Source organism: Amblyomma americanum, chromosome 4 (assembly GCF_052857255.1).
Source record: "Amblyomma americanum isolate KBUSLIRL-KWMA chromosome 4, ASM5285725v1, whole genome shotgun sequence".
NCBI lineage: Eukaryota > Metazoa > Arthropoda > Arachnida > Ixodida > Ixodidae > Amblyomma > Amblyomma americanum.
Genome location: NC_135500.1, coordinates 51,099,599 through 51,121,725, shown reverse-complemented (window position 1 = coordinate 51,121,725; position 22,127 = coordinate 51,099,599). Strand labels below are relative to the sequence as shown.

General features: G+C 47.0%; 1 protein-coding gene across 1 annotated transcript in view; it reads left to right on the top strand.

Annotated features, from left to right (window-relative positions):
• The first annotated feature begins 5,243 nt into the window (after nucleotides 1–5,243).
• Nucleotides 5,244–22,127, top strand: part of LOC144129490 (uncharacterized) — an 84,796-nt gene continuing 67,912 nt past the window's right edge. Inside the window, exons 1-4 of the mRNA XM_077663657.1 lie at nucleotides 5,244–5,331; nucleotides 6,919–7,050; nucleotides 14,558–14,668; nucleotides 17,667–17,870. Coding sequence (XP_077519783.1) covers nucleotides 5,325–5,331; nucleotides 6,919–7,050; nucleotides 14,558–14,668; nucleotides 17,667–17,870 — 454 coding nt within the window. The 5' untranslated portion in view covers nucleotides 5,244–5,324. The remainder of the gene's footprint in view (nucleotides 5,332–6,918; nucleotides 7,051–14,557; nucleotides 14,669–17,666; nucleotides 17,871–22,127) is intronic.

Below are 22,127 nucleotides of genomic sequence, written 5' to 3'. Positions count from 1 at the left end.
GATCCTGCCCGGCAACCTCGCTCACAATTCCCAGCCTGCTTTGCGGCGGTCGCGTAGGGGGCGCGCGCAACTTTCCGACATGGTTCATTGGCAACGAGGTGCTGCTGGAAGGGGTAAATATCTATTTAGAGTAGGTAGTGACAGCTGATCCGGATCATGAGAGGGGAATTAATCGAAGGATGAGAATTGGGTTGAGCGCAAATTGTATGTTCTCTCAGATTATGAATAGCAGGCTACCAATATCCCTCAAAATAAAAGTGGGAAACAGCTGCATTTTCCCGGTATTAACCTACGGGGCAGAAACGTGGAGGCTAACGAAAAGGGATCTGCTTAAGTCAAGGGCAACGCAGTGAGCCATAGCAAGAAAAATCATAGGTGCAACAATAAGAGACCGGAGGCGGGCAGAGTGGGTGAAGGAACAAATGAGTGTTAATGACATTCTAGCCGAAATCAAGAGGAAGAAATGGATCTGTACTCGGCATGTAAAGCGAATGTAAGATAACCGCTGGTCCCCAAGGCTAATGGCGTGTATTCCATGAGAAGGCAAGCTTAGCAGGGGACGTCAGAAGGTTAGGTGGGCATATTAGATTTGAAATTTGCAGTGATATAGTGGATGCAGCTGCCAAAGGACATAGTTAATTGGAGAGACATGGGAGAGGCCTTTGACCGGCAGTGGGTGTAGTCAGGTTGATGATGATGATGATTAAAACAAGTGGACGGGCGATGATGATGATGACGATGAACACGTTTTTTTAAAGCCACAATGACTTAGATTAAGGGAAGGCTGGTCGGGTCCCAAGTCCGGGACACCGTTGGTAAAATCCGCTGCGCGTGCTCTGGCGACGAGAGCTCGTGGCTCTTCGAGGTGCGAGCTGGCCAGGGCCGCCTCCCAGTCCTCCCAGGTTGGGTGACTTATTATGTCAATCCTGCTGTTTTCCTGACAAGCCCATACCATATGGTATAAGTTTGCCTTCCGGCCACTAAATTTGCACTGCAACGAAAATGGCGGGCTCAATGGCGTGAAGCGTACCTGGATTTGTAAACGACGTAGTCTGTAGCCTTCGAAGATGATTCTTCTGATTTACTAAGATTCTTAGCGGGCCTCGGGAGTGTCTGCCTTTCAAGGCGCAAATGCTGTATAGTCTCTGAATATGTTTTTAAAGGAGAGGGGGAACCTGAATCAGTAAGGAAGGATGTAGAAATATTCCGGGAAAGAAAAGCTTGAGCCGAAGCGTGTGCGCGCTCGTTTCCTTCAACTCCCTGGTGACCTGGTACCCATATTAGCTCCTTCTGTGACCTGATGTCGTACATTGACTCAGAAATTCACAGGCTAGCGGCGTGATTCTGCCACGCATATAGTTTGTGTAAGCTGCCTGTAACTGTATTTCGATGCGGAGTGCGCTGCGGCTAGGGCTATCGCTACTTCCTCAATAGCTTGTATATCCCCATTTCGAACTGAAAGTCCGTCTACGACCTGCATTTGGTGCACCACTGAGATTGTTGATATGCCCTCTAAATGCCCCGCTGCGTCCACGAATATTGCTCCTTCTTCTCTTGAATAGCACTCGTTCATCTTCTTGCTCTTCACTCGTCTAGCATGATGATGCTCCGGGTGAGTGTTTTTGGGATGCGGAAGCATAAAGGATTTGCTTTTCGACTATTTAGGCATATGTTGTCTCTCATCCACTTGTTGCGGAAAGCTAATGTTTAAATCTTCTGAGACACTGCGGCCTGTCTTAGTTGTGGCCAGTCTCGTTACCTGACTTGTAAGCGAAAGCATGTGCTCAGTCTTCGCCTCTTCTTTCTGACATCTGCATATGCACGCAACCGCCTTTCGCTCTCTTCATCTTCCCGTCCTTTCTCTACTCGGCGGCCGCTGGTCCAGTGCCCTCCTCCCATTGGCCACAGCTGGCGCGACACTCCTCCGAACTTAGCCGATCTTACCAGAGTTATTCCGAAGCTTCACACAAGATTCTTGGTTGGGTTTCACCATGTCAAGTAGTGCTTTTGCACTACGGTTTATCGGCGGAAAGCCGACGTGCACTGGCTCTAAATGTGCCTAGTTCAGCGGCGCGTCGGTGCCCGTTTTACCAGCCGAAACTTAATGATCCGTCGAAGCCATCGTAACAGAGAAATGCGCAAGTTATACGCTTATGCACGTGGTAGCTCATTAGTTGAAGCTATTTTTATTCCGGACACATATGTGTGCCGTGTACCTCTGAGGGCTACACAAATATGCTCTCTCTGTACAGGAATGTAATATCATGAGCAGTATGAGCAGGAACGCGGGAGCGCGTGCTCGATAGCCTCCAATTAACCCTCCTTGTGGCGATGCACGGCGGCCGCTTTTCGCAACATTGTGGGAAGGGTTCTGCTGCGCTGACAACTTCTAGAGAATGGAAGAACACACCTTTCTTTTCACTTTCTTTCTGAAAACGGCCTCCACATATCGCTACAGGTAGGGTTCGAGGCAATCGAGCACGCGCTCCCGTGTTCCTGCTCATATTGCTCATGATAGTACCCACCTCAGTACACGATGCAGAGGCGGATGGGAAAAAGAACGTACAGAAAAGCGCAATGAGGCACGAGCAACCAAGGAACGCACGAAGAGGAAACAATAATTAACTGTTAACAGCTCCTGTGTTTTCTGAGTGGCGAGAGGTGCCAGCACTTCGTGGAACACTTCCGTACCACCGCTATACTTCGTGTCAAAATGCTAAAATTTGGAGTTCGCTGTCATCACACTGGATACTTGGTGAAGGTGTGTCTGCTGGTGCTGCTGTTCAGAAATCATTACAGCACAGCCAACATCCCCTGGAAATGACGGGACACAAAATCTTTTATTTTTTCCATTACGCACGTCATCCTCGATAAGCCGCCAGCGAAGATACCCTCGGCAGTAACACAAGCAGCGAGCATTGAGGGGATTCCTGTCCTCGCCGCAGTTTGCAGCTGCGTCAAGCTTTAGACTAAATCGGCACCCTGGGCAGTCAATGAACTCGATCTGGAGGGAAGTCTGAGAAATACGTTGAAACAAGTCCCTCTCCTGGTGTCCGACACGACACTCGAATGTGTATAGTTCGAGTTCCGCCCGTAGTAAAGCTTTGATGCAGCTTGTGCGATGCAGAGCAATTTACGTAGGTTTTATCAGAGCCGTGATGTTTTTGTTATTGCTAGCAGTAGCAATGTGCAGGAGCATCCACATCGTTTTTGTGAAGCACTGTGGTCGATCTCGAGTTCCACCAGGTATGCAGCAGTTTTCTAACCGGAACATGACTTTCCCCGGCTTGGCGCTCTGCTTTTCGGGTGTGAAGTGCTTGGGAAAAGGGTCTTCGACCAAACCGTGGTTTTTACGGGTCAGCGATTCGTTCCGCGATCAAACAACTTCATGCGGTAAGGCCCACTTCTGGCCCATGATTGGCGCAAGGGTTTGCTCCAAGGCTCCTTTTCCCAAGCATTTCTCCCCAGAAAAGCCGAGCGCCAGGCGCCGGATACTGGCGTGCTTGGCTTCGGCTCGCGCAATTGGCCGGCGCTTTGGCTCTATGTCTAGTGGCTGATCAAAGAATTAAAATTTGCGCTGCGATATCAATTCAGCGCGAACCTTAAAACAGAGCAAAACTGGTGGAAGAAAAAGCCCTCCGGAAATAACGCCGCCTCTAGATGGGCCCTCCATCAGAACCACGCGTAATGAAGGGCCGGTACGGTAACATTTTCTTCGTCTAACTGCATAAAGGCTGAGGAACGCAAGGCCTCATGCGTATGCGCAATGCAGGAACTATACACTCTGAAAAAAACGTAACTGCAACTTTTCATCAAATGAGAATTTTGAACAAAAAGTGCAGCAGGTGAAAACTTTAGTTGCTTGAACGCACAACAGCAAAGCCGCATATGGGAAATTTAACCAGAAACTTTCCAGTAGAGTAAACCTGTGAAAGTTATAGTTTCAGTGGTGAATATATAATGAAACTGAGAAACTATACATCCATCGTAATCAACGCCGAATAACGTGGTTCGAGGGAAAATTACGAGCAATAACCTTCTATTTCATGTTCAGGCCTTCGGGAAGCGATTCGCCACATCTGCGGAAAACCTCCTCAGGAGTGGTGCATTTTCACTGACTGTAAACATGCGCTGAAAAATTTTGGGATACAATTCCTACGACACACCGACTACCAGGCTCTGGCTTTGACATCACTAGACTCCTGTCTTTTTCCCAGGAAAAAGGCCAACGTATAGTGTTCCAGTGGATCCCTGGACACTGCGGACTCGATGGAAATGCGACCACCGACGCTGAAGCAAGGAGCGCATTCAGCAGTGGCCTGCGTACAGCTGTGCCGTTCTCTAGACCGGACACCACTTGTCTCCTTTCAGAATCATTTAGCAGTGCGACGGCTAGGTTGTTAGCCTATCAAAAGATGGCACATACCCACACTGGAGGATCGGCCAAGAATCGGGTGGCTATTCACCTGAACGCAGTTAACAAAAAGGAAAAGCACGTGGGAGCGCAACACCGGTGAATTTTTCGTCCCTGCCCGACACTCGACCCATCCGCCTTAAACGGCTAGATCCGGCGATGACCTTTTCTGTTCCTCGCGGAATACCACGCCCTATTGCATGCGTAATCCATGAATTACGTTTAAACGTCGCCTTCACGCGCAAATACTTGCACTTAATAGTACAAGCGAACTCCCCGAACTTTACCACATCTGGCGTGCTAGAGACTATAGAACACATTTTGTGGCGTCTCCAGCATATGCACGTGAAAGACACATGCTCGCATCTGCTTTGATGTCTACGGACACAAGGCCCCTCTCGGAGGATTTGATCCTCGGCGCTTGGCCAGATAGTTTGAAAACTGTACAAGCAACGCGAGCGCTCTCACGCTTTTTAAGCGACGTGGACCTTGCCTCGCGTTTGTATTCTTAGGAAGTGTGCCTTGTTTTTTATGTATTTTTCATCTGCCTCCTCCCATCATCATCATCCCCCAACGTGACCCTCTTTTTTCTCGTCTTCCAGTTCCCCAGTGTACAGTAGTAGGCCAGATATTTATTTTCCAGACCAGCTTCACTGCCTTTCCCGTCAACCCCCCCCCCCTCTCTCTCTTTCATCTTTCGCCGTGCACGCGCGTGCTTCAAGTCGCGCATAGTGTTTTTTTTTACTGCACTCCACCCAAAACGATCGACCTCCTTGCCTGGTGACGTCAATGCCCGTGCCCAGCGCAGTTCCTGGAAAACGAAGATCCAGCTTATCAGCCGCTCGCGCACCAGCTTCCATCTCGGAACCAGCTGTCCTTCATTTCTGCCCCTCTATCGACGGACTAAAGAATGCCTGGTAAGCGCGCACTTGCAGAAGACTAAGGCGCAAGTGGTGGCTCAGAGATATGCGCAGCTGCTGTAGTTACACGGTGTTGTGCAGTGCACTGGAAAAATGAAAACGGGCCTCTTATCACCTGTTTATACTATCCGGAGCTCTAGGCAAGTCTATGCAATTCATGTTGTTGGCTTTAACAACTAAAGGAACGTTGATTGCGCGGGCCACAACGTATAAATTTCGCACGTGAAGTCATCAGGCATCGGTTTAATCTGTAATTGAGACCATCAAGACGACGTCGAGCGCGCTGCTAACATAAAAGTGAAGTGGCATTTTACTAGAATGTGGTTAGAGGAAGGAAGTGACTTATTGCGTGGCTATATTAACGGAACATCACCATTGCCGTTCACTCAGACACCTGAGGACTGTTTCTTTTTATTCGCGTATCCATTAATTTGATGTCGTGTTCTTAATTATTTTTCGCGGTAGGAGGTCCAGGCTCTTTTTTTTTTACCGGGCCAACGTCGCCTTCCAGGCACCTTGCGTTTGTACGCCGCTTTCGGCAAGGGTCATAAGACCGATGCTCAGGGACACTGGAACACGTACCGGTTGTTTTTTCACTATTCATTTTGGCAGCACTGAATACAAGAGAGATCTGCATATTCCAAGAACATTTACATTTGTCCCCGATGCGCTTTGGTAAACGGCTACACGGGCTCTTTGTAAAGCACTAAGCTTTCCAATCCTCCTCAGCAGCTGAGCTAATACTGAACTTCTTTTTTCTTCCCAGCCCTGCAGTTTTCAGCGCGAGGCTATGAGAAGCATTTGACGGGACGAATCCTGAACGTAGATTTGCTTTGATTTAAATACTTTAGTTCCAATTGTTTAGTCGCGGCAAGCTGTATTGTGCTAGACTGACAGCGCTCTTCGTTATTCAGAGATCAAACAGACGCAGAGCCTAAAGCACGAGTCCGCTGATGGCCAGGGACCGCGAGATCATGGATAATGATAATCTGAAAAGCAGCAAGGGGGCTGTCGAGATTATTGCTTCGACATATGCGGCGCGCAGCAGACGCGTCGCGACGGCAGGAGGAACAGACTGAATGCCACTTCATTCAGCGATGTGATGTAGTCGGATGAACACCGTTGGATATATGGCTGTCGTTTTCTTAAAAGAGAAAATACATCGGTGAGTTTTGTCATCAGATTTTCTCTTAGGTAAACAGGTCGATATTCTACGCTGGTTGCTTGTAGTCAGAGCCGTGCCGCTACGAGAAGCGCTTCATGACGGTAACTCAACGTGCCTAGCAAAACGTTCAAAAGAAAGGCGCCCGAGAGCTGTCACGCGATTTCTCTTCCAACCATTCCCTTTCAGTGCACCACAAAGTAAACGAGCGTTTTTCTGCCGATCCCTTTGAAATTAACATCACTGCATTATTGTTAAACCACAGCTCAGCCAGACGGCAGATGACGACCACGTGGAGGACACAAGTTCCCCTTGCCATTTGCAGCTCCTGGACGTGCTGCTTCTCGTCGTCGTCGTTTGGTTGCGTTGTGCTTGATAACCAATGTCGTGCCAACTTGCCCCACCGATGACGCTCCTTGCAGGGAAGCGCCCACAGCGGGAATCCTGCCTGTCTTCACCACGCTCTTCGACTGGGGAGAGCTCCGCGGAATCCCAAGATGACAGCCCCAACACATCGAGGGCACCTTCCTCCCGAGGTTCTCGCTCGTTCAACGGTCAGTATAGTCTTGTCATAAGGAGGTTACGGTGCCCGTCCGACTGGTGCGCACATCATGGCGGCCCCGGGACGCCAACTTTCATTGTGCCCCGCGCAACGCACTACGGTTCCTCACAGTACTACGCGCTGGCCTCCCGGACAGGCGCGCATATCGAACAGAGCAATGTCCCCTCAATTCTCAGCTTGATTCGCCATGATATGTGGCGCGAACGGGGCGAAGGACAACGAAAGAGGTACACAACACAGCCACTGTCTCCGCCCAACAAAGCACCTCTTTCTTGTCCTTCGTCCTGCTTGCACTACATATCAAGGATCATCGTTACCGACTCGCCTAACTTTATACCCTTGATTCGCCACTTGCGGGAGCCGCCAAAATGCGACGCACCTTGGAGTGAATGGATTCCGACAGCAGCTAGTGCTCTGGAAGTTCAGCCCACGGCACCTTACACGGAACACTCATCACGCGTACAGGCTTTTAAAAAAAGAAAATCGCAAGTCGCCGGCGCTAACAATAATTTTTTGTATGATAAACCTAAACCATCTTCCATACACGTGACAAGAGGTGCACTTCGCGATTGTCTCAGGTGTGGCACGCTGTGCGAATCTTCTAAATTGCTTCAGCAAATTCTCGTGCTGCAATCTCGCACTGTTCATCATAACTTTAAGCCTGCTAATTGACTAGCCCTGTCCGTAAACTTCTAAATATCAAGAATCTCCTCCGTTAAGAATTCGTCGTAAGAGGCGTTCACATGTTATGCTTACACAGTAAGCTTTAGAAAGTTCTCATCCTGACTATCGCTTACCCTTGAGGTGCTGCGCAATCTAAGAAAAATTGGACTTGGCTGTCGCATAGAGGCGTACTTTAAATGCGGGTTCAGCACTAAGCCCGGAAGAGCTGCTGCCGGTGGTTCACTACGCGGACATGTCGGACAACGAAAAGAAGTGCTTGGCCTTTGTACCCAACTCCGGAATGCGCACCGAAATAACTGTGTTTAAGCACAGCAGTGTGCTTCCATGAGAGTGAAGGCGATGCGTGTATTTTAAATTTCCGGCCACTCCCACCTTGCAAAAACGGAGTCTTTAAAAGTAGCGTTTTTATCATTGAAGGCAGCTATCTATCGACGCAGGCTAAATTTATTCGTCAACGGCGTCCCTTTAAAGACTCTTAAAAGTGATTCATAAAAACCGGTCAAACTGCCACTAACGGTTGTTTTCAGCCGCGTTTTTTCTTACCGTGTCTATACTAGATCAACATGTTGTCGACTAACACAACACACTTTTCTGCTTTACCTGTAGGAAAGGCCATTTAGTACACCTGCGGAAAGGCAAAGGAGAAACTCAGAACCCACAGAAGCTTCAGCACATACAATATTAGTTTTTCTCTTTTTTTGTGCTCGAAGTTTTCAGAATGCTTGCCAGTTAGGGGCACTTGACTCTGTACTGATGTTTGATGTGGGATTTATTCTAGCTGCGCTGTCAAGGCGAATTGAAGGTGTTGAAATATCAAAGTTCCAGGCTATAAAAAGCTCATTTTGGGTTTCCTCTTTACGTAAAGTCACTATTAGATGCAACGAACACTTAACATATATTTTAGTTCAGCTATCAAGAGTAACTAAACGCTCGTTCTCATGATCGAGACCCATCGCTAGCGCTGTAGTTGGTGACGTAGAGCTGTAGGAACGATATCAGTGAATAGTAGGGACGTCACAGCACAGTAATGTGACTTATTATGAAAGGCGACGCGCGACATCTGCCAGGCGCTAAGCGGTAGGTGCGCTGATCGGAAAATAGGCCATTGCTGACGCACCAACCGGCACCAGCGGCCGAGCGAAACATTAACTTCGATGAGATGATGACTATAGTTGCTATTGTCTACACCTACTCCGCACAACGAACAAATGAAACGAGCGTCTACATTTCATATGTTCACCCTTTGACTCACCAGCGGTACCAATAGGCTTGGAGATAGCCAGCGCGGTTCGCATGTGCGATGTCGGCGGTTGTGGAGAGCAAGTTCAGGAGTTTTACCGAATACAAATAGTAATCCAGCATTGGTTTGACAACAGTGACCTGAAATCGAGGATTACTAACATCTTAGCACGCAAATACATTGATCGGGAAGCACCGCTGCAAGCCGAGGTGACCCAGTCTGCCAGCAGCTGCAGCGCCCGGCAGCAATCGTATAGGCGTCGCACGTGGACAACAACTTAAGCCATTTTAATTACTACAGATGAGCGCCATACATCCGCCAAGATAAAGCCAGTTAAAGCTCAGTGTTGGACATATCGGGAAAAGCAGTTACAACGAGTGAGAATACCCAGACATACGTGGTATGCAACCTGGCTATGGAGCGTTCCCCAGACTGGCGCTCGCATTCTTCGGCGATATTCGCGGAGTTATATTGCACTGCGTAAACAAGTAAACGTACCACCGGCGCAAAAAAAGAAGAGATTATTCATCCTATGTAGAATGAAGCTTAACGTTTAATGCCGAACGAACGCGCAGCTGCTGTCTCGGCAGCAACTTGAACAAAATAAGCGCTGAGGTTCAGTCATCGTCATAGGCGCATTCCTGGCGCAATTCCGAACTCGCGTGGTAAATGCCGAATCCTGTAGAATTACCCTGAAGCATTCGCTTAGCGAATACACAAACTGTTGCTATACAAGCAGCAGTAAAAAGCCAGCAGCAGCCACGGTACCCCGAGCAGTCTCGCAGCGCGACTGGGCGGACGGAGCGAAGTGAAGACTGCGACGGGTATTGGTCGGCACGAACAGAGACAGATAATAGGTTCAGGTAATGGAGACACCTCGCCCGCACCACCAGTGAGACATCGTGTCGCTGTAATGTGACCAGGGGATGGGCCGACTGACGCGCTGTCGTCTACCGACCACCGACACAGACGTCCGCCGAGCATCGGCTTCGGCGCAGTGTGGCAAAGCGAAATGCAGCGCAGATACCGCGTTGACACACGCGGTATGCCGAATGAGGTCGGCACAATCGGCGCTCTTCTATGTCGTGTCGTCGTTCTCTCGCCTTGTATTCGCCTTTTTTGGCGCTAACCTATTTCAAAGAATGTCTAACCAACTAGCCCAGCACCAAGTTTTACTAAAGGCAGAATCGAGCCGCTTGATTCAATTCAATTTCAATTCATTTTATTTTACAAAAAGTTTGCAAGGATATCTGGGCTAAAAGCTGTGAAATCACAGCTTGACATGGCCCAGACAACCTCTACAAGGCAGTGCCGACATAGTTGTTAACAATAGTTAAGAGAAACAATGGAAAGATCTAGAATAGCAGATACTATACAATATTAACTTTGAGTAGTATTCAAAATGCAAACAAGCTTAGTTTCTAAATATTATCAGAAATAACCCAAGAATACATCATACATACATATTTGAATAAAACTGGAGATTTGTACAATCATAACTGAACTCAAGATAGCATACAGGTACGAGAAATAATAGGTCAGTGAAGCAAACATATATCAGAAACGCGACTACTTATAGTTTGGAAAAGGATTCTTGAAACTGGTTAAATGAAATTATCTTGGCATATTGAGGCTGATTTAGTATTTGTGGGAGGTTGTGTTGCAATGACTAAATTTTGTAGATTTTGCGGAAATGCGGAATATGGCATAATTCAGTACTACGAGTAGGTATAACTGCTTTTTTGGGGGGGTGTAAGGCTTGCAGTTTGTACCAAAAAATTCTTCTGCTCAGTAGTTGAGAAGAAGAAAGAACGGAAAATACGAAAATCATATATGTTATTAGCTCTGACGATTTTGTATGAGGGAAATAGCATTTGGGTCGAGTGTAGGAACGAAACATTGCCAATATAGCGAATGGCCTTTTTTTGTAGTGCAAGTATTTTTTGAATGTTTGTTTTTGTTGTGGTAAGCCAAATAAGGCTACAGTAATTTAGATGAGATGAAAATAGAGCGTAATATATTTGCAGCTTTATTTTCGTAGGGAGAAGTGTTCGGCAAAGAGAGAGTGCTCCAGTTGTTGCCGAGAGTTTTCTACAGAGGCTATGGACTTGCGAATCCCAGCTGAGATGAAAAAATAACTCCTAGGATCTTATGCTCATGTAAAATATCAATTTGTTGTCCAGCATATTTAACAATATGATTAAATTTAAGTGGCTTGTTTCTTGCCCTGAAAATACCTGCTTTAGTTTTTTTTTACGTTAACTTTTAGTTTATTCGACTGTCGCCCCTCTCCCGGATGACTGTGCGCAGTGTGTCTCAGTATACCGGCCGTCATTTCGAAAGGCCCTGGTATGCATAGCCTGTGTACGAGAGCAGACGACACAGCGATCCATGTGTCAATACTTTTGGGACCCACATGACCAGGGTTGCTGCTCTTCCTCGGGAGTGCCATCATAACAGACCCTGGCACTCGGAAACCAAAACCGAAATCGCTCGGTACACATATTGAGATAATATATTATTTAAAGCACATGTATGAACCGCGGAGCACGTATCACGTGTCCTGGGGCAGTGCGCAATGTATGGTACCATAACGCAATGTTTGAAAGAAAGAGAACACGCAAACCAAAAATTTGGCGTCTCCACCCTTTTAAGGTAGAGTGAGAATTTGATTTGTCAAAATCAATTTTCGAATTTTGTGCTTTGCTGATATAGCATTTCTTCAGCTTTCAGAAAATGTATTACACTTATGTATCCGCGACTTCAGAAATGCTTTTTAATCGTTTTTCGTGGCCCTCTGCAGAGGAAAGGTCGAATTTTTTATGTTTTGTTTGCATATTCCTCACCGCACTTTGTTTTCGATTTTTGTGTTTGGCAATCTCTAAACGGCGCATATTTTTAGTTTTTAGAAAATATGTTACACTTAAATATCTGCGACTTCACAATCCATTTTTTTTTTCATCCTGTTTTCTTTGTCGCACCGAGCGGTAGGGTGATAGTTTTCAGATGTTTTCTCCGGACTTTTCTCGAAACAGCATTTTTGGAAGTCCAGGCATCTTTTACTCACGAGCTATTAAGAGCAAGCAAACAAAATTTTTCACCGATGTTACTCAATGTTTACCTATAACATTGCTTAGCTTTAATGTATTATCCTATAGTTTTCTGTGTTTGCTGTCGATTCTGAACACCAGGGGTCTGGAACCTTCGTCAGGCATTCATATGCCCTTAGTCTCAGCTTCTTGTACATCAACGGTAAAGAAAATAAACCTCTTCAAAGGCAATTTACGTAACTGGTACTACAACCAATATCCTAAGTTGTATCTTTCTGGCTACAAAAAGAACTCAAGGGTTTCAATGTAATTGCATCTACAAAGAAAAAATGTAATATATATATGTAGTTTTTGAGAAACGTAAATGTTTGGTCAAGTTGGTGACACATGTTAGAAAGAGTGGCGCGGCAGAAAAACACGAGGACGAGATGGTGAAGCGCACACAAGCTCCAACTATCGATTTAATTGCATGGCTGTGAAATCACTGAATATATACAGGACAACACGACTCGTGATAAAAAGTGACGGAGGACGGAGAACTCGTGGACTCCCGGTAGGACACGTTAGTCATAGCGCATGAGAATTGGTCAGATGGCAGTGACTCGAAACCGGACTGCGGCACATGATAAACGCCCGCTGAAGGACATTTAGACAGGAAGGGAAGGAAGATTGAAAGACAAGTGCAACAAAAGACACCGATGACTGGGAGGAGGGCGTGAAGAAAACAAAACTGAAACCGAAAAACACAAACAGATGAATGAAGACAAACTCACGAGGAACCGTCCTTGGACAAGAAGCGCACAAGTAAAACCAAATGAACATGTCAAAAAAATTACCAAAAACGCGCAAACATACTAAAACAATATGAGAAGCCATGAGAATAGATCCTAAAAACGGCAACAGTAACATGGCGATAAAAGTGATAAAAGGAAAACAAAGAGGAGTACTAAAAAGTAAGAAACTAAAACCTTTCTAAAATGAGCCTGGGTCCTGATAGGGAAGCAAATTATATGCATATACAGTTTTTCCTTCCGAAGCAGGGAAGGAAACACTCCAGCACAAATTTCGTTTAGCTATTTTTTGTACCAAATGGATATTTTGTTACCACTTGTGTAAATCATTACTTGCTACTTTGTTACAAAATTTTAACTCTGTGCAAATAACGGATATTTAAGAAAAAGGTGCATTAGTAGAAAATTATAAAAAAATACAAGAAAAAAATTAACCGAGTTCTGACCTCTAATGCAAATGGCATCGATCTTTAGGTTTCCTCGGAAATTTTATAGCTGGGACTTTATTTAAATACAACTGCTATGCGGTCAACATTTTAAAACCACTTTCAAAGTATCTCCCCACCTTGTGGGAATTATTTTGTTGCAGTGAATATTTAAGCGACCACTGGAGACAAAGCACTGACGGTTGTGTTCGGGCATGGCAGACAGATGCCTCACCAAGGTCGAAGATATATGGTTTCGGTCTGTGTAGAAGCCTTCCTAGCACCGTTTCTTGGACACTTTCTAACATATATATGCACGCTCCGCCAGGATGGAAAATTGAGAGGAATAGGGATAGCGTCAAACGTTTTACGTCTCTGTAGAGAGGGAAAAACTGGTGAGCGCCCCGCGCGCACTGCGTTACCATATAAATTTAGGCCTATGAAATGCAGCAGCGCGCGTGGAGTAGGACCTGCACATTTAGAAGTAACGTGTGAGGGCCTAGCGTTGCGGCTGCACTTGCAATGTGGCACGTTTTAAATTTAAATTGTAAATTTTAGGGTTTTAACATTCCGAGGAGACACATGGGCTATGAGGGACGCCGTATTGGAGGACTGCTAATCTATTTTCATCACTGGGTCTCTGTAACCTGCGCCGCTGAATCGCACAGCAGGCAGACGTTTTTGTGTTTCACTTGCATTGAAATAAGCCCACCGCAGCCGAAATCGAACCCGCGACTTTGGGATTGGCAGCCGAACGCCAAGGACACTGAGGCACCGCGGCAGGTGCATGTTTTAATTTCCCTTCGCGCGCTGTTTTTCGTATGCGCCATCCTGCTGTCGGCGCGTTACAGTGGTGTATTTGCGTACATGTGTGTGTGTGTGTGTGTGTGTGTGTGTGTGTGTGTGTGTGTGTGTGTGTGTGTGTGTGTGTGTGTGTGTGTGTGTGTGTGTGTGTGTGTGTGTGTGTGTGTGTGTGTGTGTGTGTGTGTGTGTGTGTGTGTGTGTGTGTGTGTGTGTGTGTGTGTGTGTGTGTGTGTGTGTGTGTGCGTGCGTGCGTGCGTGTGTGCGTGTGTGTGTGTGTGTGTGTGTGTGTGTGTGTGTGTGTGTGTGTGTGTGTGTGTGTGTGTGTGTGTGTGTGTGTGTGTGTGTGTGTGTGTGTGTGTGTGTGTGTGTGTGTGTGTGTGTGTGTGTGTGTGTGTGTGTGTGTGTGTGTGTGTGTGTGTGTGTGTGTGTGTGTGTGTGTGTGCGCGCGCGCCAGAAAGAGGGTAAGAAAAATAAGCTTTCTTCTATTCATTTTGCTGCCTTCTAGCGTGGACCCCGAGCCACTCTCAACGCCCGAGCCCTCCCGTGGGCTGGATCAGCAAACCAGGAGCCTGGTCGCCTTCACGCAGCGCCCCTGACCTGCGTGAAAAAAGAACCGGTTAGTGAAGACACATGTCAACGAGCAAGCATAATACACACACAGCCTGCTTTTTGCCGCTACACTAGTGCGCCCCAAGTCCTACGCATAGTTATGTCATCCGCGATCCTTCATTGTACCATGTCCCGTTAAAATCTGGCGGCTTTTTGAAAGTGTAGGTTATGGTCTGCACCGCATGTGCAAATGTTTAGGGAATCGCACAAGGTGGAGATGATTTGCTATAAGGGAGTGATTATTCATTGACATCGACCTTGAATTACAGAATGTTTGCGGACGTCTCGTACTTTTGGTGTTAGGAGAGAGCCACGCGAAGGCATCTGCTTATCTCCGACCGTTTCCAAACTCGGAATACCACTACAGAAATAACTGAATGGCGTTCTTTCTCTCGGACAAACTAGGTCACTCGCTGCTCCAACGCGCTACGTCGCAATTGAAAACTGCCGACCCTCACCTTCAGGCTATTATCGATGTGTGCGAACGCCATGAGGAGAGCCTTCGGGGTTCATGTAGTTGATATGGTCCTGCGGCCACAGGCAATAGGAAGGTTGGGATCGCGGCTGCGCTTTCTTTAGATTCAACGTGTGAAAAACACCATCATCATCATTTTCAGCCTGTCTACGCCCACCGCAGGGAAAAGGCCGCTCCATCCTCCCCCCCTCATATATCTCCAATTAATCCTAACTAATGCCAGCCCCCGCCGCCTTATCCCCGCAAAGTTCTTAATCTGATCCGCCCACACAACTTTATGCCGCCCCCTGCTACGCTTGCCTTCTCTTGGAATCCAGTCCGTTACCGTTAAAAACTACCGGGTTATCATGCCCGACCCAAGCCCAATTCTTCGTCTTGATTTCGACTAGGACGTCATTAACCTGTGTGCCATCCCTAAACCACTCTGCTTTCTTCCTGTCTCTTAACGTTACGCGTATCAATTTTCTTTCCATAGCTCGCTGCGTTGTACTTAAGTTGAACTCTTTTCGTTAGCTAGCTTCCACGTTTCTGCCTCATAGATGACTGCCTGTAAGATGCAGGTGTTATATTTTTTTTACTAATATCGTTTACGAGAAAAGTATATCACAGCTGTGAAGAACAAAAAGCCTGAAAAAAATATCTTTAAATACAGAGAACAACATATTCATTTGGACATAATGTTCAATTGACTGTTCTATATTTTTTTGGGCGGGGGCGGTTTGGGGGGAGAGGGGGGGGGGGGCAGGGGAATTAGAAGTTACAGTTGTGCACAGAAAATTTCGCTTCTGCTGCAGAGAGGACCACCAGAAAATAAGAGAAGAGATCTAACTTCTCTTCACAGTAATGTCTCCTCTCAGATCTGTTGCTCATAAGTCCCTGTGTTAACATCGCCATTCACCTTTTCTTCACTTTTGAATACCTTTCCACTGCGCACTAATGCGTACATAAGTGCCCAGTACAACTAAAAAGAGTTCTGAGGGCATTGTTGGCAAGTTTGTCCATGATACCCTCACTGAACTAAAAACACGTGAGCCCGACTTTTCCTCGACATGTGCGGTCTCCAGCCGCTGGCTAATAACAGAGCTATCGGAATCCGTTGCAACCCACGTGCCTTGAAGACCCTTATTCCGCAATATTGCGTGCGTGCCGCCTGGTATGGGAAACCAGCAAACGCCAAGTTAGAAGGGTTACTGTCACCAACAAGCGCTGCCTGCGTATTGCTGTCACAGTTAGAAAACGTTTTCTTTTGAGTAGAAAGAAAAGGGGCGTCTCGGGGACACAATCCTGGCCCTGTAACTCTAGAAACTTGCATTTCCTGACAGATGTTCTGCCCGTCTCAGCCATAAGCTGTTTTCACAAGAGGGAGCCCGGTGAAGTACGATGTGGATGACGCAACAAACTAGTAGCTCTCCCTTTTCTGTGCCGTATTCGCACGGGTCACCGGGAGCCGAAAGGTATGTCACGGTTATCGTACGGTCTTCCGGCTGAAATAACTGGCGATATCGTCAGCATCCCCCAGATAACAAACTCCCAACCTGCCAGGAAGCAAAGAAAACACCGCTTACCCCATGGTCCCTTCCCCACCGCCGACAGCTACATCACCGCGCCGCCTCTCTAAAGCGTGAAGTTTCCGTCCAGTGATGCCCTCATCTGGGCAGGAAATCATCGCGTGTGTGCACGCTGCACACACGCTGCACGCTGCACGAAGCGAAAGACGTCGACCTTTGCAATTTTTCACATGCAAAATTACCGTTGGGCGGGTAACCGACTGATTTTGAGCTCGAGCTGCTAATCACAGCTTAGAGGCGTGCATTCGCTAACACTGCTCACCTGCACGGAACACAGCCCCACTCGAACTGTTTTTAGCGCCAGGGGTTCACCTGCGATTATCCTACCTTTGTCTGATTACTCTATAGTTAATTACCTGATACAATCTGAATGAACTAGAACAATCAGAAGCAATAGTGGTGCTTTGAGATGCAGGCAACAAAGACAGCGTTGAACATCCAGCTATATGATGATCATCCAAGGACCCCACCATGTTCGATTTGAAAGGGTTATGATTTTCTTAAACGTTCTTCATACAACGAAAGGTCAGGGGCTCATGTTGAGGACATTCATTGCCCGTTCGGTTACGCTCTGTTCATGTGCAAGGCCAGGCGGATTTCGGAGTAAGTGCACACCGGAGATGCCTCGTTTCCTAGCTAAGTAGCAAAATATCTGTGCAAATGGATCTTGTTCATCAATGCCTGGAGGGTATGGGACGAATCGCTCACCTAACTTCCCTCATAACGGCTAAAAAAATAGAGCATTCTTCCGGGACGCTTCGCATTTTTGGGCATTTCAGGCGTCAGCAGCTGCTGCTGTCAACATGCGGACTGGGCTGTGGAGTCTTGTTTTCATTACTAACGCATACACACCAACTGACACCTATGCGCATGATTAACGCACGCAATAAAACCAGAAGGCACAACCGTTCCGCGACCTCAGGCGACAGGCCCGGGAGAAGCCGTGCTCCCACTCAACGCAGGCGGGGAAGCGCCATCGGGGCCCTACTGGCCATACCCCTCGGGCCCCGCGGCGGCCGTAGGACCGACGCGCAAGAGCCCCTTCCGGCTGACGTCAGCTGACAGCGTGGGCTCGCAGAACCAGTTCCGCTACCAGAACCAGCCGCAGCCGATGCAGCTGAGCACGACCGGTGCTGTGACCGGCGCAGGCGAATCTCAAAGACGTTGTAAGTGGCTGCCGCCTCTTTGCGCAGTTGTAACGACGCCGAGACACGAGGCAGACGTGCGCAAGGTATTTCGAGTGCTGGGAGAGGGCTTGAGGAAGTAACTTGATTTTGATGAGGCAACGTCAAGCAGAGCACTGGTTCAGCAGCCTCATTTCTGCCCTAATGGGAAGCATGTGTACTTTCAAGCAAGTCGTTCTTCAACCGCAACAGAAAGCCGCTGCACTAAGATATCTCACCATCTGGCTCCTTCACGCCAACCAAAAGAAGTGCCCAAATGTGCAATTGAGCTGGAATACCGTAAATTTGGAATACCGTGTTTTCAGGTGTATCGGTCTCCCCTGCGTATAATTCGAAATGCAACAAAAGCTGTTAGCTGTATCGGAAAAATTTGTTGCTAGGGCGCACTTCCCCTACACTGTCCCACGAAGCAGCTATATCTGTGCGCATGTATACTATAATATCAATACGAGCTGAAGGGACGGCCAGTGTACTCCACCAGTCAAGCATCGTAGCCTACTTTGGCCACCGCCAATTAGACGGCACAGACGCGGAAAGAGAGCCGACTCGTTATACATGAGCTTCTAATGCACCTTATTAAGGCGGAAACTTGGGACAGCTCGAAGGCATTCGAAATAATTTTTGCTAGCGCTTATTTCGGCAGAACGGCGAAAACACGTACGTACAGGGCAGACGCTAGCCTTCAACGGTCGTTGTTTGGAAAAAAAATGAACTATAAGTCTTCTCAAAGTGCTGACAATCACACAAGCGCAGTAGTGGTGCCACGCTTAAGGTACGATATCTATTTTTAGATAGGCTGCCAAGGATTTCAAGTAAATCCACGGACAAAAACAAGGCAAGGGTCATTTCCGAAGGTGTCGAATGCCCTCTGAGAGAAACTCCAAATAGTGCGAGTGACAGCGTCGAAGATGGTGTTGAGTACCTGCGAACGGACAATCTGAAGGTACTAGTTGAGCTAAGCAGGGTGGTTTTGTGGTTATGTCACTGTTTTTGCGAAAAAAAAGCAAAATGGCAATAACTAAGAATTGCATTGCCTCAACTATGACGAGCCAAAAAGCAAAGGAACAGGATTTAATGTTGTGAGAAGATATTGAACTGGATAATTTGAGCAAAAAAAAAAGGTGCCAGTAACAATTAGGACTCGCCGTTTTCTTTACCGCAAGGACACATAAAGATGATGTGCCACTGAGGACGATTGTAGCGAAAAAAGGGTAGTCGCAAGACGCTTTTCCCAGATTCCGGCATGAAAAATAACATTTCTTGAAAGTCGAGGGCACTTTTTTGGTTAGTAACGCTATCGAGGTAGTGGACTATGTTAAGACCCACGAAGAATCTTCGAGTTCATCTTTCCGCTTTCCATAAATGTGAAAGATCTTTTATTGTGAAGCAATACTGCTTTAGGTCGCACTTCAGCCCGTTCCGTGACGAGGCGTTGGTAGGCACCATTGACCTTTAGCGTGACCTCGCTGCATGACGTCACACCACGTGACCTAGAGTGACGTCACACCAGCTGTGTAAAAACGGGGCCCCATCTCAAGCCGTCGCGAGGCGAGGCGGTAGCCGCCAACGGCGGCCTAACTCCCGCTCCTCTCACCAGGGGCGCTACGGTCAGTGTGACTTCGCAATCACCAGGCTTAACCAAGCTAAGCCACGTCATTTTTTTTTTACTCGATGCCACAGGTAGAAGTCATGATTGCTTTGCGCGACTGTATTGAAAGTGGGACCCCTCTGTCCTTTCAGAATACTATTGGCATATGATTCATAGATATCGGTTTACCTTTCGTCGACTGTCGTAAAGCATGAAGGTGCAGAACATGTTCAGAGGGATGGCTTGTGCATTTGTTCTTGCGTCGCCGCAGCACTTAGAGACGTCTTTTTAGCCTATTGTGTCTAACATTAGCAAGGGAAATCCGCAAAAAAAAAAAAGACTCGGGCGAGAAGAGCGCAAGGACGGGTCTTTTTTTGCGCATTTTCCTTGCTTAGCTACGTACGACCGAATCGTCCAACAACGTGCACTCTTAGACATTCTGACTAACACGTTGTTGCGCGGATGAGCACTGACAAACTAAAGAGCATTTTCAGATTATGTTAACTATTTTGTAGTAATCAACCAAGCAAGGTCTCACAAAAAGGACGTTATGATGGGAAATGTGCTTGATGTGTTTAATTCCTGTAGCTGTGGTCTAACTTGCACCACGGACTGGCAAACGACGATAGGCTGTAGTTCCTTGATGTATCCACAAATTTTGCAAAGGCCCGTGTTTGCTGGTTGTATCGGCCGAGGACAAAGCACCAAAATCTCAGCTGTCAGTCCGCTCATTCCAAACTTGTGAAGAGATGTATTGCCGTGAATGCCACCCGCACTGCTCTCAATAAGTCCAGCCAGCATCGCAACAACGAAAGCGTGGCGTTGCAAGAACTTCGCCTAGAGAAGGCTGGGTTTCCTGAGGAAATCACATCTGTGGCGGAAAAGCTACTAAAAGAAGTGAGAACTTGGCGGCGACAAAACCGCGAAGATCCTCATCGACGAACTGGACTTGTGGCTATGTGCGTATGTGCTCAACGTGTCGCACCGTCTAAAAAAGATGGTAAAAAAATGTGGCTTTGAGCTTATATTGACTGCCCCGAAGAAGCTTGTGCGCTTGCTCCCTGTCATGAACGGAGCGCCAAGGCAGCCAAGTTGTATTCGAACCATAAAACGAAGTTTGTCCCATGCAAAGTCAGTGTCGTATACAAAGTTCCGCTCACTAGTGGCAAGTCATACATTGGGCAGTCAGGTCGATGCCTAAATGAACGGCTGAGAGAGTGCCGCTTATCAGCGGGATCCATATCATCTGAGAGGAATCTCGCTGATGACAGCAAACGGTGTTTTATCAAATGATACCTTGTCGACTCTGACCCTACAACGTTTTCGCCTATCTAGTAGGAAACACAGGAAACGTGTGCAGTAGCCACGGTGAAAACGCAATCAGAACGTGAAACGTTTGAAGCTTTCTTGTTTTTTTCAGGAAATAAGGATCTTGTGAAGAAAATAAGTTATTTAAGAAAAAAGGATCAAATTGTGTCCGCGCTCCATCTGTCAGTCTTAGATATATATCGTACCTTAAGCGTGGCACCTCTACTGCGCATGTTTGATTGTTAACAGCTTAAGAACAATTAAATTCGATGTTTGTTTTCTAATAAGCGCCAGTTGAACACTACCGTCTGTCGTGTACGTTTATGTTCTTTTCTTCCTTGTGTCCAAATACGCGATAGCAACTATGATTTTAATCCACCACCGTGAGTAAATCTGAGAGTGCTAACAACTGACGCGATGAAGCACGCAGCGCACCTAAATTTAATGCACAAAAGTTAGAATATATAATAGAGCTAGATTTTAAAGGCAACGACGAAGAGTACCGTAGAATTCGGCATACAGCCCGCTGGCTATAGATGTTTAAAAGTGAACATTTTGGGTTTTGCGTAATGCAGAACATTTAATTTCGAATAACGTCCAACAGGATATGTAGGCCACCGCGATTCTATGTACATCGTGTGGCATATTCATCAGGCACATACTGTATGTCGGAAATTAATCTAGTAAAGAAGGATAAGTAATTCACGGGATGTTTAACCTTGTGCTACTACGAATGCCAGTTACATCTGAGATGGTTTCGAAATTCCGAAGTGCCGGAATTCGGATTGTTTAGTAACTCCGGATAAAGAAGTGTGTTCCACTCATTATAGAAAGACCTCATATTCCAGCCCGATTAGTCTTAGATGGTTCCACTTGCGTGTAGAGCTTGGCGATCAAGCTCTACTCACACGCCTAGCCATAAAACAATAATATATCGATAAATACATGCTTTTTACACTGGCATTAGAGGCACGAGTGAGCTCTAGTGAACGCATTTTGCTGAGTGTGCTGGATAATTTGGTTGCAGGGTGAAGTCATAGCTTGTATGCGCAAGCCTTTATTGGTCAAGAAGCAGATGCATAACAGACCTCAACGCACTCGTACATGGTGCACGGTCGCGCTCCGCATCGCCTGCTTCCCTCGCTTTGTGACATCGGCACAGATGACGACGCCGTGATTCCGGCGAATATGCCTCGTACAGCTTTCACTCTGAGACGCAGATGTCTCATGTGGAAGCGAAAGAGACAGTAACTTCCGACCTCTCTTCTGACACCTCGATGGCGCCTTGAGGAGAAGAATACAGGATAGAGGGAATCAAGACGGAGACGAGGAGTTGCCCTATT